Source organism: Phyllobates terribilis, unplaced genomic scaffold (assembly GCF_046119375.1).
Source record: "Phyllobates terribilis strain yellow unplaced genomic scaffold, ASM4611937v1 Scaffold_11__3_contigs__length_659146591, whole genome shotgun sequence".
NCBI lineage: Eukaryota > Metazoa > Chordata > Amphibia > Anura > Dendrobatidae > Phyllobates > Phyllobates terribilis.
Genome location: NW_027362771.1, coordinates 579846100 through 579861898, shown reverse-complemented (window position 1 = coordinate 579861898; position 15799 = coordinate 579846100). Strand labels below are relative to the sequence as shown.

General features: G+C 43.6%; 1 protein-coding gene across 2 annotated transcripts in view; it reads left to right on the top strand.

The window, feature by feature from the left end:
- Positions 1–15012, top strand: part of LOC141166961 (beta-1,3-galactosyltransferase 1-like) — a 75450-nt gene extending 60438 nt beyond the window's left edge. For both annotated transcript variants that reach the window (XM_073654200.1, XM_073654201.1), the window contains exon 2: positions 12817–15012. In XM_073654200.1, coding sequence (XP_073510301.1) covers positions 12843–13862 — 1020 coding nt within the window. In that variant the 5' untranslated portion in view covers positions 12817–12842 and the 3' untranslated portion in view covers positions 13863–15012. The remainder of the gene's footprint in view (positions 1–12816) is intronic.
- Positions 15013–15799: the final 787 nt, after the last annotated feature.

Sequence of the window (15799 nt, the reverse complement as noted above, 5' to 3'; positions counted from 1 at the left end):
GTGATATCTCACTCTCAGGTAAGGATGGAGTGTGGATCAGGACCCGACACCTGCATGCATTACACCACATTGCCGTGGGGCAGGGCGACCAATATGCCCCTGAGATGGGCACGACAGTCCCTGTCCCTGGCTGGAGTGGGGGGAGGGAACACTGAGGAAGGGGAACCCTGTAGTGCAGGAGCAGGGAGGAAGCAGTTCCTGGGTGCATTGAGAAGGGAGTATAAAAGGTGGGCACCATCTTAGTTCAGTGCAGAGAAGTCTGAGCAGAAGTGGCAGGGAGCAGGGGCTCTGCATGAGCTCTGCTCCGGAGGCGGGCCTAGTAACAGAGGCCCAGGCCTGGAAGAGGGAGAAGGAAGGAAGAGGAGCGGAGAAGGCTCCAGGAACGAGGAATGAAGGGATCCCAGGGGTGCGGACGGGCGAGTCGCCACCGCACGCCCGAATCCACCTGCGTGGAGGGGTCAGGCCAAAGGGGGAGACCGGTCCCCGAACTAGTGGAGGCAGGAAACGACCCTCAGCTAGAAACCGGAGGCTCTGACATTTTATGTGGTGCAGCCCCTCGCTACACCGGCTAGGAAGGCACCACATAGGGTCAGGGAAACTGGCGCCAAGTTTACCAAGAGGAGGCCCGAGGCAGCCGGACAGAAGTGTTGGTAAGAAAGGCCAGACAAAGGACACACAAAGGGGGTCCTGTGAAGTGCTCCAAAGTTATCTGGGAGTTGTCTGAGCCCCTCACCTGGTGAGCACAGTACGACGTGGGCAGCCGTTACCTGCAGACGTGGTCTGGATAATAAGAACTGTGAGTAAAGGCCCTTGACTGCATCACTAACTCCGTGTCGTTACTGCTGCTGCCCTGCACCATCACCCCCATCCTCCGCATACACTGCCCTGAGGCTATACTCCTCCTGTGGGGAGTTATGCTACGCTCTGCTGCACCCACAACACCAGCCTCAGCGGTCTGCCCTGTAGCGGCGGTTCACTCTGACCGCAATCCACGGGTGGCGTAGTCGGACATTTAAACATCAAAACCACATAAATAGTTCCGCCACTGGTTTGACCGCCCTGAGCCACGGAACCGGGTCGCCGCCACGAAGACTACAACCACCAGCATCCACCAAAAAGGGTCCGGCTCCGGGTGTCCCAAGGCCCAGGGGGTGCGTCAGAACATTTTCATCACCTTTCACAATCACCAATGGGACAAGGCAGGGATGTCCTCTGTCCCCTCTCTTATACATCCTAGTGACGGAGCACCTGCTCTCATCAATTCGCCATAACCCCAATATTAGGTGGATTGAGGTGGGAGGCACCGAGTACAAGTGCTCTCTATTTGCTGATGATGTCCTAGTATATATCACTCAATCACATATATCCATCCCTGCTGTTATGGCTGAAATAGATCACTTTGTTACATGGTAAAATTTTAAAATCAATGCAGCGAAGTCTGAGGCCCTCGATGTCTCCCTCCCCAAATCCATATAGGATTCCATCCAGTCCAACTTTCCCTTTGCCTGGCCCTCACAGGGTATCAAATACTTAGGAATTCCTATTCATAGAGACCTCTCCCATCTATGTTATCTTAATTTTGGGCCCTTTATTGAACAATTCCATACAGACCACGGTTGGCAAGTTAGAACTGTAAGATTCACTACGTGAACCACTGGTGTTTTGTGGAAAAGCACATGTACACTGCGTTCCAAATTATTATGCAAAAAGTGTTTAGGAGTGATAAGGGAAGAATTTGTTTGTTTGTCAGTTAAACTCATTGATGGTGATGTGTGTCAGGGCTCTTTATATCACTGTAAGCAATTGCAGACACCTGTGCTAATTAGTTTGGCAGGTGTGTCCAATGAAAGGCAAGACTACTTAAGAAGGCTCTCTCACATTATTAAGCAGCCTACATTTTCTGCCAAAATGGGAAAGAAAAAGGATGTGTCGGCTGCTGAGAAGCAACAAATTGTGGAGTGTTTAGGTCAAGGCATGACTACAATCAACATTGTGCGATGATCAGGATGAAGTGTCTTGGCAATCAAGAAGTATGTAGCTGATTCACAGTACACACGTGTGCGTGCTGATAAGGGCAAATTGAGGACTCTTTCCTACAGGCAATTACGTCAGGTTAAAAGAGCAGCGGCAAGAAAGCCTTGTCATAGCAGCAGACAAGTTTTTGAAGCTGCTGGTGCCTCCAACGTCCCCCGAACAACAAGATGCAGGGTCCTTCAGAGGTTTGCAGCTGTGCATACGCCATCCTGTCGACCTCCTCTATCCACTTCACACAAGCAGAAACGGCTCAAGTGGGCCAAACATTACATGAAGACTGATTTCAAAACTGTTTTGTTCACGGATGAGTGCCGTGCAGCGCTCGATGGTCCAGATGGATGGAGTGGAGGATGGCTGGTTGATGGACACCCCACGCAAACACGGCTACAGCGCCAACAAGGAGGAGGTGGAGTAATGTTTTGGGCTGGAATCATGGGGAGAGAGATTGTCGGCCCCTTTAGGATTCCTGAAGGCGCTAAAGATGAACTCCATAATGTATGTGGATTTTCTCAAACAGCACTTCCTGCCATGGTTCAAGAAGAAGAACCGTGTATTTCACAGCAAGATCATTTTTCTGCATGATAATGCACCATCTCATGCTGCACATAAAACATCTGCATCTCTGGCTGATATGGGCATAAAAGGGGACAAACTTATGGTGTGACCCCCATGCTCCCCTGACCTCTACCCCATTCAGAACCTTTGGAGCATCATTAAAAGGAGTGTCTATGATGGCGGGAGGCAGTTCACATCTAAGCAACAGCTCTGGGAGGGTATTCTGTCCTCATGCAAAACAATTGAAGCAGAAACCATCCAAAACCTGACAAATTCAATGGACGAGAGAGTTCAGAAGCTCCTTTCGAACAAGGGGTCCTATGTGAAAATGTAACATCACCTAGAATAAAGTTTTGAGTTGAAAACTGTTTGATTTCAGTTTCTAACAACCTGCTAATGCTTATAATTTCAAAAATGACCCTTCTTTTGGTTTTTATTAAAATGAAAAGGTTGATCGAAAAGTTTGGGGGATCTAAGAGTGTGGCAACCCAGTAGTCATGATTACTTCGAATTCTGACAATATGAGGGTCATGCTGCAGGTAGTGCAGCAAGAAGGCACTTATGTGTCTTGCGCATCTCGGAGCCCCAAAATTATTTTCCGGGCTAGATGCAGCTAAAAATTATTTTTAATTTTAAATCTGGTGGAGCTTATTATAGATGGCCTAATAGGATCAGTGCTGCACACTGCTACAAAGCCCAAATTATTTTCCAGTCAAGATACAGATAAACATGATTAGTAATTTGAAAGCTTAAAACGGTTGGTAGGGTGATTTTAACCAATCATCAAGCTTTTACTCTCCCCAGGATGACACAGGGGTAGAAAAGTCGTTTCGGATCCATGATTTGTTCATCTTTATGAATGTGAGTCTGTCTACATTATCAGTGGAGAGCCGCGTGCGCTTATCTGTCAGCACACCACCAGCAGCGCTGAACACACGTTCAGACAGAACGCTGGCTGCGGGGCATGACAAGATCTCCAAGGCGTAAGTGGCTAGCTCCGGCCATTTATCCAGATTGGAAGCCCAAAAAGAGCAAGGGTCCAGTGACACAGTCGTGGCTTCAATGTTTACTTGGAGATACTCCTGTACCATCGTCTCTAGGCGTTGACTATGTGTCAGACTTCTTGTCTCCTGTGGCCTTGCAAAGGATGGGCTAAAAAAGTGGTGAAATGATTCCGCAAAATTGATGTTACCAGCAGATACTGTGGTTCTGTTACGGTTTGAGTGCTGAACACTTGACGGTCCCACGGTTGGCAAGTTGGAACTGTGAGATTCACTACGTGCACCACTGGTATTTTGTGGAAAAGCACATGTAAGATTCTGCAACAGTCTCTGCTGATACTCCTGCATGCGTGCATCCCTTTCTATGGCAGGAATAATTTCTGCAAATTTACTTTTGTACCGGGGATCTAACAGTGTGGCAACCCAGTAGTCAGGATTATTTCTAATTCTCACAATTCGAGGGTCATGTTGCAGGTAGTGCAGCAAGAAGGCACTCATGTGTGTTGCGCATCCAGGAGCACCAAGTCCCTGTTGTGTTGGTGGCGAGGTAACAATCATGCTTCCTTCCTCTGTCCTCTCCCCCCAACCTCGCACAACAGAAATGTGATCAAGGTCTCCCTCATCTGATGAGTCTTCCATCAGTTCGTCCTCCACTTCTTCCTGGGCTCCTGCACCTTCCTCACTAGTTTGGCTGCTACCATGCGCCCTGGTAAAACCATCTCCCCCACCCTCACATGCCTGCCGCCTTGGTGCTGCCGACCGTCTGGACCTTGCAGATGTTAGCCCTTCCGCATACAACTCCTCCTCCTCTACTTCCTCCACCTCCTCTTGTGCCACCACCTGACTCCGAATTCTGTTTAACATGTGCTCCAGCATGTAAATCACCGGAATAGTCATGCTGATAATGGCATCGTCAGCACTAAACATCTTCGTCGCCATTTCAAAACTGTGCAGAAGGGTGCATAGGTCCCTGATCTGAGACCACTCCTCCAGCGTGATTTGCCCCACCTCTGAATCTCGTTGGCCCAGGCTATACGTCAGAACGTATTGCACCAGGGCTTGTCGGTGCTGCCACAGTCGCTGCAACATGTGCAGAGTTGAATTCCACCGGGTAGGCACATCGCATTTTAGCCGGTGAAGTGGCAGGCCCAACGACTTCTGTAGAGATGTAAGTCGCTGAGCTGCGGGATGCGAACGGCGGAAGTGAGCACACAGCGACCGTGCCCTCTGCAGAAGGCCATCTAGTCTGGGATAGTGGGCTAAAAATTGCTGGACAACCAGGTTCAACACGTGAGCCATACAAGGCACGTGTGTGACATTGCCCCGGCGAAGGGCCGCACCCAGGTTTGCAGCATTGTCGCACACGGCCTTCCCTGGTTTCAGGTCCAGTGGAGACAACCATTCATGAAATTGGTTCTCCAGAGCTGACCACAACTCCTCAGCTGTGTGACTCACATTTCCCAGACATTTCAAAGTAAAAACCGCCTGATGACGTTGAGCCCTACTGCCAGCATAGTAAGGAGGTGTGCAGGATCCCTTCTGCGCAGTTAGAAAGCTTGTGGCATGACCAGACAGGCTTTGGGTGCAGGTGGAAGACCAAGAGGAGGTTGAGGAGGCAGAAGCAGTGGAGGAACTTTGACATAAAGAGGATTGACGCACAACTCGTGGGGACGGCAAGACTTGGACAGCAGCCCCTTGTCCTGCTGTCACCATAGTTACCCAGTGCCCAGTCAGCGACATGTAACGCCCCTGTCCATGCCTACTCGTCCAAGTGTCTGTGGTGAAATGCACCCTGTCACACACAGAGTTTCTCAAAGAAGCGGTGATGTTGTGTGCGACATGCTGGTGGAGCGCAGGCACACCTTTCTTTGAGAAGTAGTGCCGACTGGGCATCTGGTACTGGGGCACTGCGACGGACATAAGGTCTCGAAAATCCTCTGTGTCCACCAGGCGGAAAGGCAGCATTTCTGTAGCCAAGAGCTTGCAGATGGTGAAATTCAACCTCTTAGCTTTCTCATGGCTAGGAGGAAATGGTCTTTTACTTGTCCACATCTGAGGGACCGAGGGCTGGCTATTGTGCTTAGACGGGGTTGATAAGGGTGTCCCCGGCAAACTGCCGGTCTGTGAGGAAGATGCAGGCGGACATGTTAGGTTGCCTTGATCCAAAGGTGGTGCTATCGATGTCGAACAGCGCTCAACACCAGCTGGTGTTACCACCTCCAAAGAAAATGATGACCTGCCAATCACACTGGCTGTTGCGGGTAAAGAGGTGGCAGGTCTGCGCCCCAAAACAGGTGTGACTGCTGTCCCCCCAGTCACAGAGGATGAAGAGGCCGCGGATGCACAAGATATGGCAGACGGTGGTTGGCCCGGCCGGCTAGGCCGCATTGTAGCACACTGAGCTTCCCACTGCAACTTATGCTTCATGTCCATGTGCCGGTTCATGCATGAAGTACTCAAACTATGTATTTTTTGGCCTCTACTTAGCTTTTGCTGACAAATGTTACAGATAACACGAGTTGGGTCATCTTTATCGATCTGAAAAAATGCCCAGGCTATGCAAGGCTTAGCACCCATGCGACCTGAAGAGCCACCACGACTTGTGGTGAGAGGCAGAGTTGTGTTTGAGGATGCAGTTGTTGACGTGCTTCCAGTACTACGTCTCTGTCCAGGAAGGCGCAACCTGACCTCGTCGTCACTAGCATCTTCGTCCACCTCCTCTGCTGACCTCATCTCTTGGCTGACTGTGGGTTGACAGTAAGTGGGATCTCCAACCTCATCATCATCACCCTGTGTGTTATCACACCCGTCGTCCTCAGAGCCAACCTGTTCCTGCCCTGACAAAAAACTAAAGTTGTCGCTCCAATCAGGTATTTGAGTCTTATCATCGTCTTCCTCATTGTCTCCACCAACAGGAGTTACAGTTTGGGAATGAGGGTCTACATTATGGTCAGAACCTTCTGCGTCTGGTCCTGGATCCGACTCATAAAGATTCTGGGCATCAGTGCAGATCATTTCCTCGTCTGGATTCACAGAAGCGCTGGAGTCGACCTCTGATTCCCAGGCTATAGTATGAGTAAACAGCTCTGCAGACTCAACCATCTGTTCTACCTCATACTCAGACGGGCAGCTGGAGATTTGGGAGCTGTGAGGAAGCAAGTGCGATTTGGGTGACACCTTTGAGGACTGGAGTATTTGTGATGTTGAAGTTGATGTGGAGGAGAGCCCACTTAAAGGAGCACTTGATATCCGTTGAAGCACCTGCTGTTTTTGTGCCTCATCTGGAATTTGTAGCGATTGGCGTGGCCATAAGAAAGGGATCTTATCACATTGTCCGCTAAAAGAAGTAGACATTTTAGTTTGGCTGGAAGATGGTCTTTCTTCTGCAGATGTTACTGTTGCTTTAACACCTACCCCACGGACACAACCTTTTTTCCCCTTCCCAACACGCCTATTCCCCTTTCCACCAGCAGCAGGCCTTTTTCCACTCATTTTGGTGGTTAACTAATTCACAACTCTGGAGTTGTTTGCACAAAAAAACAATGGATGGTAACCGAGCAGAGCTGAGTGGCCAAACTGTGGTATTAGGCCAAAACTATTGGCTGGGTTAGATGCAGAAAAAAATTATATTCAATTTGCAACCTGATGGAGGTCAGTATAGATGGACTAATACAACAAGTCCCACACACAGCTAGAAGCCCAATATTTTTTCAGAGGTAGATGCAGAAAAAAATATATTCAGTTTGCAACCTGATGGAGGTCAGTATAGATGGACTAATACAACAAGTCCCACACACAGCTAGAAGCCCAAATATTTTTTCAGAGGTACTGTAGATGCAGATAAAAATTATTTTGAATTTGCAACCTGATGGAGGTCAGTATAGATGGACTAATAGAGAAAGTCCGACACACTGCTAGAAGGCCAAATATTTTTTCAGAGCTAGATGCAGAAAAAAATTATATTCAGTTTGCAACCTGATGGAGGTCAGTATAGATGGATTAATAGAACAAGACCCACACACAGCTAGAAGCCCAATATTTTTTCAGAGGTAGATGCAGAAAAAAATATATTCAGTTTGCAACCTGATGGAGGTCAGTATAGATGGACTAATACAACAAGTCCCACACACAGCTAGAAGGCCAAATATTTTTTCAGAGGTACTGTAGATGCAGATAAAAATTATTTTGAATTTGCAACCTGATGGAGGTCAGTATAGATGGACTAATACAACAAGTCCCACATACAGCTAGAAGCCCAATATTTTTTCAGAGGTAGATGCAGAAAAAAATATATTCAGTTTGCAACCTGATGGAGGTCAGTATAGATGGACTAATACAACAAGTCCCACACACAGCTAGAAGCCCAATATTTTTTCAGAGGTAGATGCAGAAAAAAATATATTCAGTTTGCAACCTGATGGAGGTCAGTATAGATGGATTAATAGAACAAGTCCCACACACTGCTAGAAGCCCAAATATTTTTTCAGAGGTACTGTAGATGCAGATAAAAATTATTTTGAATTTGCAACCTGATGGAGGTCAGTATAGATGGACTAATAGAGAAAGTCCGACACACTGCTAGAAGGCCAAATATTTTTTCAGAGCTAGATGCAGAAAAAAATTATATTCAGTTTGCAACCTGATGGAGGTCTGTATAGATGGATTAATAGAACAAGACCCACACACAGCTAGAAGCCCAATATTTTTTCAGAGGTAGATGCAGAAAAAAATATATTCAGTTTGCAACCTGATGGAGGTCAGTATAGATGGACTAATACAACAAGTCCCACACACAGCTAGAAGCCCAAATATTTTTTCAGAGGTATTGTAGATGCAGATAAAAATTATTTTTAATTTGCAACCTGATGGAGGTCAGTATAGATGGACTAATAGAGAAAGTCCGACACACTACTAGAAGGCCAAATATTTTTTCAGAGCTAGATGCAGAAAAAAATTATATTCAGTTTGCAACCTGATGGAGGTCAGTATAGATGGACTAATACAACAAGTCCCACACACAGCTAGAAGCCCAATATTTTTTCAGAGGTAGATGCAGAAAAAAATATATTCAGTTTGCAACCTGATGGAGGTCAGTATAGATGGACTAATACAACAAGTCCCACACACAGCTAGAAGCCCAATATTTTTTCAGAGGTAGATGCAGAAAAAAATATATTCAGTTTGCAACCTGATGGAGGTCAGTATAGATGGACTAATACAACAAGTCCCACACACAGCTAGAAGCCCAAATATTTTTTCAGAGGTACTTTAGATGCAGATAAAAATTATTTTGAACTTGCAACCTGATGGAGGTCAGTATAGATGGACTAATAGAGAAAGTCCGACACACTGCTAGAAGGCCAAATATTTTTTCAGAGCTAGATGCAGAAAAAAATTAGATTCAGTTTGCAACCTGATGGAGGTCAGTATAGATGGACTAATAGAATGATGCTATGCCCAAAAGATTTTACTTCACTAGGTGCAGTAAAAAAATTGGTATTCTATACACAGGTGGTATATCTTGCAACACAGATAGGCTACTCCACTGACTAACACACTCTGCAATAGGCCAAAAAGGATTAGCTTTGCTAGATTCAGCCAAATGCTGTGAAAAAAACTTGCACAGCACTGGCACAGACCTGCCTGGCAAAAACTGCTAGGAACTGATGTAACCTAGTCCTGAAAAGGACTCCAATTACAATTAGTCTTTACTCCCACAACCTATCTATTTAAGAGCAGAGACCTGCCTGATAAAAGTCGTAGGAAATGCTGTAACCTAGTCCTTAAAAGGACTGCAATCACAACTATTCCCTACTCCCAAGCTATCTGTAGATTTGTGCGAAAATTGGCTTGAAATTAACAAGGTATAGCGCACACAGCAACAGTGGTGCCGTCTAACACGCAGCTGCAGCAGTGAGAAAATGGTGGCGACGGGGAAAATGGCTTGGTCTTATAGGGCAAGGACATGTGACATACACTGCCAATGACACATGCCCTTGCTTGTGTGAAAAAAAGCACTTCGCGCCGTGTGTGCGCTGCTGATAGGCTGACAGATTGCACCTCCCCACTGTAAATGCGGGAAAGAGAAAAAAAAATGGAGATCTTCATTATTCCTGCAGAGATCCATCCCCTGCCCCTCCCCCCGCCCCGCTGTACACTCAAACTGCGTATTAACATTAATTTTCATCATTACTGAGAAAAAATCCAGTTATGATTTTGGTGCACGAACAGTTATCGAACATAACCTCGAACAGCCGAATTTTTCTCAAATTGTTCGTGTTCGCCGAACGGCTCGAACACCGCCCAAAACAGCTCGAATTTGAGATTGGCGAACAGTTCGAGTAGAACAACGCTCATCTCTAGTAGTGAGCTTATTCACACTCAAGCATCAGTAGTCCTCTGGTGTGGCAATCTTCACAGACAGGAATAAGCTTATATGACGTTTTGTATCCTCACTCTTAAGGCAGATGATCTTTGCCCTATCGTCGAATGCACTCTTTAATCACTAGAATAAATCTGTCTTCTCTCCTCTGTAGTGGCATTCCTCAACCTTTCTTTGTAATAGGGGTACTTATGCAGGTGGGCTTATTTACTCTAATATTAGTACAAAACACAACAACTGCAGCACAGGCTGCAGCTCCGTACATGCACCCTTTGACCCTAACAAGTTCCCTGGAGTGGTACATTAAGTGGCAAGTGCTATTCACCTCTATTTGTTAGCTTTACTTTCCAACTCTACTGGAACATTCCCTGATAAATGGGAGACTTCACAGAGTTTGAAATTTTACACGTCCCGGCATAAACCCCCTGGAAACAAGCATTTCTTGACGGTTTCCTGTGCCGAATGCCGGACACATTTGAGGGGGCATGAAACTTGGTGTAGAGCAGCAATAGCCTCAATATGAATGTGGTCACCAATGAAAATAAATTGCATGTGAAATACTTAACATTCTCCTGCTAAATACTGGCAAGTATGACTATGGTGGGGATATTCATATTTCTCAGCTCCTCTTCCTTCTTTTTCCAGGCTGCTAGTATGCATGTGTCTGACTTCTACAAGCAGGAACTTGTAAGCTTTCTGTATACACCCAGAAAACATGGACATACATGTTTATGTTAAGTTCTGTGTATTTATTTTCAATTATGGGTACTCGGCACTTCAGACCTCAGTAATTCCACTCAGTGGTATCATATTTGGGCATTTTAGACCAGGGTTGCTTCTCCCATATAATGAATTGGCTCACACATCATTAATCACTTACATGGCACATCTGACACTTCACTAGCTATGTCACACATTTGTTGCAGCATTTACAGATAACACATGTCATGAACCCTCACAATGTATGATATACAATAGAAAATATTGGCAGTAACATGACATTTGCCCAGTACTATGACAGTTTAGGTAATCAGGTAGTATCTCCACCAAAACAAGGTCAGTGGTAACCCTACATTAACACAGTTGTAGACAGGCCTGAACAGCTAAATATGTAGTTAAATATGTAGCTAAATATGTAGTCTTTCCCTAGATGAAGCTTTCCACAGTAAAACGCGCGTCGGGTGTGGTGGGTCACTGGTCTCTTGCATTGCTGGTAACATTACCTTTATTACCTTTTGCTCTATTATGCCTGACCGTTAATGCTATTTCATACTCATGTGTTACCTTAGCTCTTCCTTTGCTATATGGGTGTTTCATGTTACCATAAGAGTTTATCAGGACTCTTTCTATATTGATCAACTCTGTTATTAGATAAGTTTGGCACTATACAGGCTTGAAATAGATTGTCTTGTATCATGAATGTACTACAATATGAATTATATGACAATTTTTGCATCACAGATAGTGTTTTGAACAGTTTTGATAGACCTATAATACACATAGCAGTGTTTTGCACTTTATTATTAGCCAGGTATACCCACCTTATTTCCTGCATTTGTATCCCCCCATTTTTTCTATTTATATTTATATACATTTATCTATGTTTTATTTTAATCTATCGAAATAAAGCTAGATATCTTTTAGCCTTTTTCAAAAAGCTTTGCGTTATAACTAGGGATGGGCTGAGTGGTGGAAGCTTAGGTTCTGGTACGGGACCCGAACTTTTGAGAAAGTTCTGTACCAGAACAGTACCCGAACTTCCACCAGAACCTGAACCCCATTGAAAATAATGGATTTCAGAACTTGCAAAATAAGAAAAGAAAAATCTCTCTCTCCTTACCTCGAACACTGCACCGGACTTCTGGAGAAAGTCCGTGTTTGGCGTTCAGACTGGAACACTGACTGTCTGGTACGAACACCAGAAAATTTTAACATTTATAAGATGGTGGCGGATCCATTTTCAGCTGTTATTTTGATCACAGGATGAAAAACTTTACAAAGGGATACAAATGGTTTTATTGTTGGCCTTCTTCTATTTAGTGTGGCATGTGGGTTCTCCTTTGTGCAGAAGATCTTAGGTACAATGCAATCCGTGGGAACAGAGAAGGAAATCATTGTTTTGACTTTTTTTTGTCAAATTTAGTAAGTGGCAATTACATAGATTGTCTTTCCCTCTGGAGATCCTAGCACGTCCATACACCTTGTGGATGGCACAAAATAATGTGTATTCATATGGAATTATGTGCATGTTAATTATTTATGGTGCTGTACGAATGCAAAGAAGGACACCCATGGAGGTACTATCAAGAGAGTGATACGCATTGGATGAAAATGGGACGGTGAGCAATCTCTCGTCGGTCCGATGAACCTTTGTTCTTTGTCAGCTCAAAATATATCTCACACTGCAAATATTGTATTTTTTCAGCTGATGATGCAGCTAGTGCTTATCATCAATTGAAAAAAATCCAACTCATTCAACCGGCATTTTGAAGCTAACCGGTCGGTTATCAGACGAAACAAATGATAATTTGTTTCACCAAACTAACCGAACATTGTTCGTTATGGTCCAAAATCATCCATTTCCGGTGACTTTAATCTAATGTATATGGTCTCCAATAGATGTTGGCAGGACTGGGGCAATAATTATATATACTTCTACATTGCCAACATCAATGTTGGTACCTGGGTCATTACAATAATAAAAATGAAATGTATATCCACACTTACTTCACTCTATTGTGTAAATGTGTAGAATTTTCTGCCCACAGTGTATAATTTTGTTCATTTTGTAGCATTTTTCCATGATTTGTTTCCTAAACAATTTCTTTTTCGTAACTTTTCCAGAAATTTTCCCATGTTCTTCTGACAAGATGAATTTCCGAATGCACTTATGGAAATTCTACATTGCACTTTGTCTGGTTCTCATATCTTTGAGTGGATATGTATGGTACTACGAAAGAAAAATAGAACATCTCACCAAGTGGTTTCAAGATTCTGTAAAATTACTGGAGAGAAAGAAACCTGTGAATAATTTGACTTACCCGGCGTTCAAGCATCCATTGTCTCCTCCATACCCATTTCCATATAAGTTCCTCATTAACCAGCCGGACAAGTGCAAAAACCGGAAGCCTTTCCTTGTTATAATGATCTTGGGAATGTGTCATGACTCAGAGTCTAGACATACAATCCGAGAAACATGGGGCAATGTAAGTATTTATGATGTTGAGGTGGTCAGGATTTTTTTAGTGGGTCTATCTAAGACTTTTCCTGAGCGAATTCAGGATATGTTAGAGGAGGAAAATGGTGTCTTTGGGGACATTGTACAACAAGACTTCATGGACACCTACTACAATTTAACTTTGAAAACCTTAATGGGTATGGAGTGGGTGACCAAATTCTGTCCTTCTGCCAGCTATGTCATTAAGATAGACAACGACATGTTTCTTAACGTAGACAACTTGGTCCATCAGCTCCTTAACCCAGATTTACCCGTTCGTGAAAATTACTTTACAGGACATATTGTAGCCAACACTGGACCATTAAGAAGCAAAGCTTATAAGTGGTACGTACCTGAAGAAGTCTATCCAAATGACACTTACCCACCCTATTGCTCTGGTCCTGGATATGTCTTTTCAGCCGATATGGCAAAAAAAATCTATGATGTGGCCCAAGAAATAAGGGTCATCCCCATGGAGGATGCTTTTATGGGAATTTGCTTGTATGAGCTCCACATTCCACCAACTGAACCCCCTGATGATCAATTTAATGGCTACAAGATTAATTATGACCGTTGTAGATTCAGGAAAGTTATCACAGTGCACCATTATGTGGGAAGTGAGCTGCGTTCTGTATGGGCAGACTTTCAAGCTAAGAAATCTCTGAAGTGTTAAGGCTCATTCAGACGTTCATTTTTTGTGTCCAAGTGCTATTGTGTTTTTCTCGAATAGCACTCGTACCTATAATAGTGAATGGGCCCATTCACATGTCCTTGATCTTTTGTGGTATAAACGTCCCACGCAAAATCATGAGGACTTGTCTGATCCGAGTGTCTGTCAAAATTGTCAATTTAAGTCTATGAGTCCGTGAAAAAATTGTACATTTTTCAAGGACTGCTAAATAGGAAAAGATAGAGGAACTATTTTTGTTTGTTTCTCATGCAGGAAAAACTGATGAAACTGGGACCAAACTCTGATGGTAAAAACTGACACAAAGACCAAACTCTGATGACACTGATTAAAAAAGATTGATGAAATTTGGATAAATTTTTTCATACAAGAACATTACAAATGTCTGAATGAGCCCATAAAACATTTTTTGGGGAGAAAATTGGATTAAGGGTATGTTGCACATGTTAAGTTTTTGGTGCAGAAATTTCTACATCTCTTGGCAGGAAAAACGCAGCAGCAAAAAACGTGCATTTTTTGCTTGCATTTTTGGTAAAGATTTTTTCCCACTCATTAGTAAAGGGTGAAATCTTCAGCAAAAACACTGAAAGAATTGACATGCTGTAGAATTAAATCTGCACCAAATGTGCAACGTGTGCATGAGACTTCAGGATTCTCATTCACTTTGTTGGCATCAGGAAACCCTTCAGCCTCTTGAGAAAGCCTGCGTGCTGAGGGCGAAACGCGCGTCGAGGCATCCCCTTCCATGGAACTCCTCTTATTTCCAGCGTTACCTCATACTTTAGGTAAAGCACCTCTCATTGTTTCTATGGGCGCTTGCTATTCCAGGTAGACACTATGTCTTGGATTATCCATTACTACAGCCCTTGACTTATATTTGTTGGTGCATGCTTTGCCTTTCCCTTTTCCCCCCTCCCCCTATCTCTGCTCTATTATCCTCTCCAATCACTTATGGTATAGGTATGTGGTTTTTTTTTATGTATTCTGGACATTCCTGACCATATTCACCTGATCATCCAAGCTGTGACTCTTTCTATGTATGTATTTATTATGTGTCATTTAAGTGTCTGTTTAATATGTGATACTCATTGTGAATTAGTAATTATTTAATAAACTTATATATACTTCGTTGTTACCTCTATGCCCCTCATTTTTTCTCCTATATTAACTCTGCACTGAAAAAATGTAGCAAAAACGCAACATGCCTTGAAGTGAAATGGCCATGGTACAACATATGACTATTATGAGGGACAGTCTAATTTTGAAACCTCTTTCTCCTGTTCGCTAGTTTGGTGTGTCATACTGATGAAGAGGTTTTCCCAATTGGGACCCTTTTATCTTTGTTCCATTACAGTCAGCCTTCATTGATCATACTGAATGATAAAATCACAGATCATTTGGCTACTAAAGGCGGCCAGAGGGTCCTTCTATTAAAATCTGAACATTCCCATTATGCATAAGTTATATATAAAATTTTATATACTGTATATTTTCTATTTACTTAGAAATATAGTTTTGCTTGGTGTCAGGTGGTCCGATGATACCTATATCACACAGGACTAACATATACTGTTTTGAAAAAATTAAACAGAGGAACACCATGATAAATTAGACCAGCCCACCAGAGCACCGGATGATCCTATTATGGGCCATGGTTCTCACAAAATAAATATGACTATGAGAACAAGGCCACAAAGGTCCAGGTGAAAGCTATAACCGTATTTGGGACTGACTTAACGCCAATCACTTGCTAGAATTGTGTAATAATGTGCTGAAAAATGCTATCACACAGTATATGGTTGGTATATGATGTACCTTTGATGAATAAAACATTTTAAAATAATATTAATTTTGACTTGTTATCAGTATTTTATTTGTATTGCTTTGCAAAAAAATTTTATGACAAGAAATAATACCTTAGT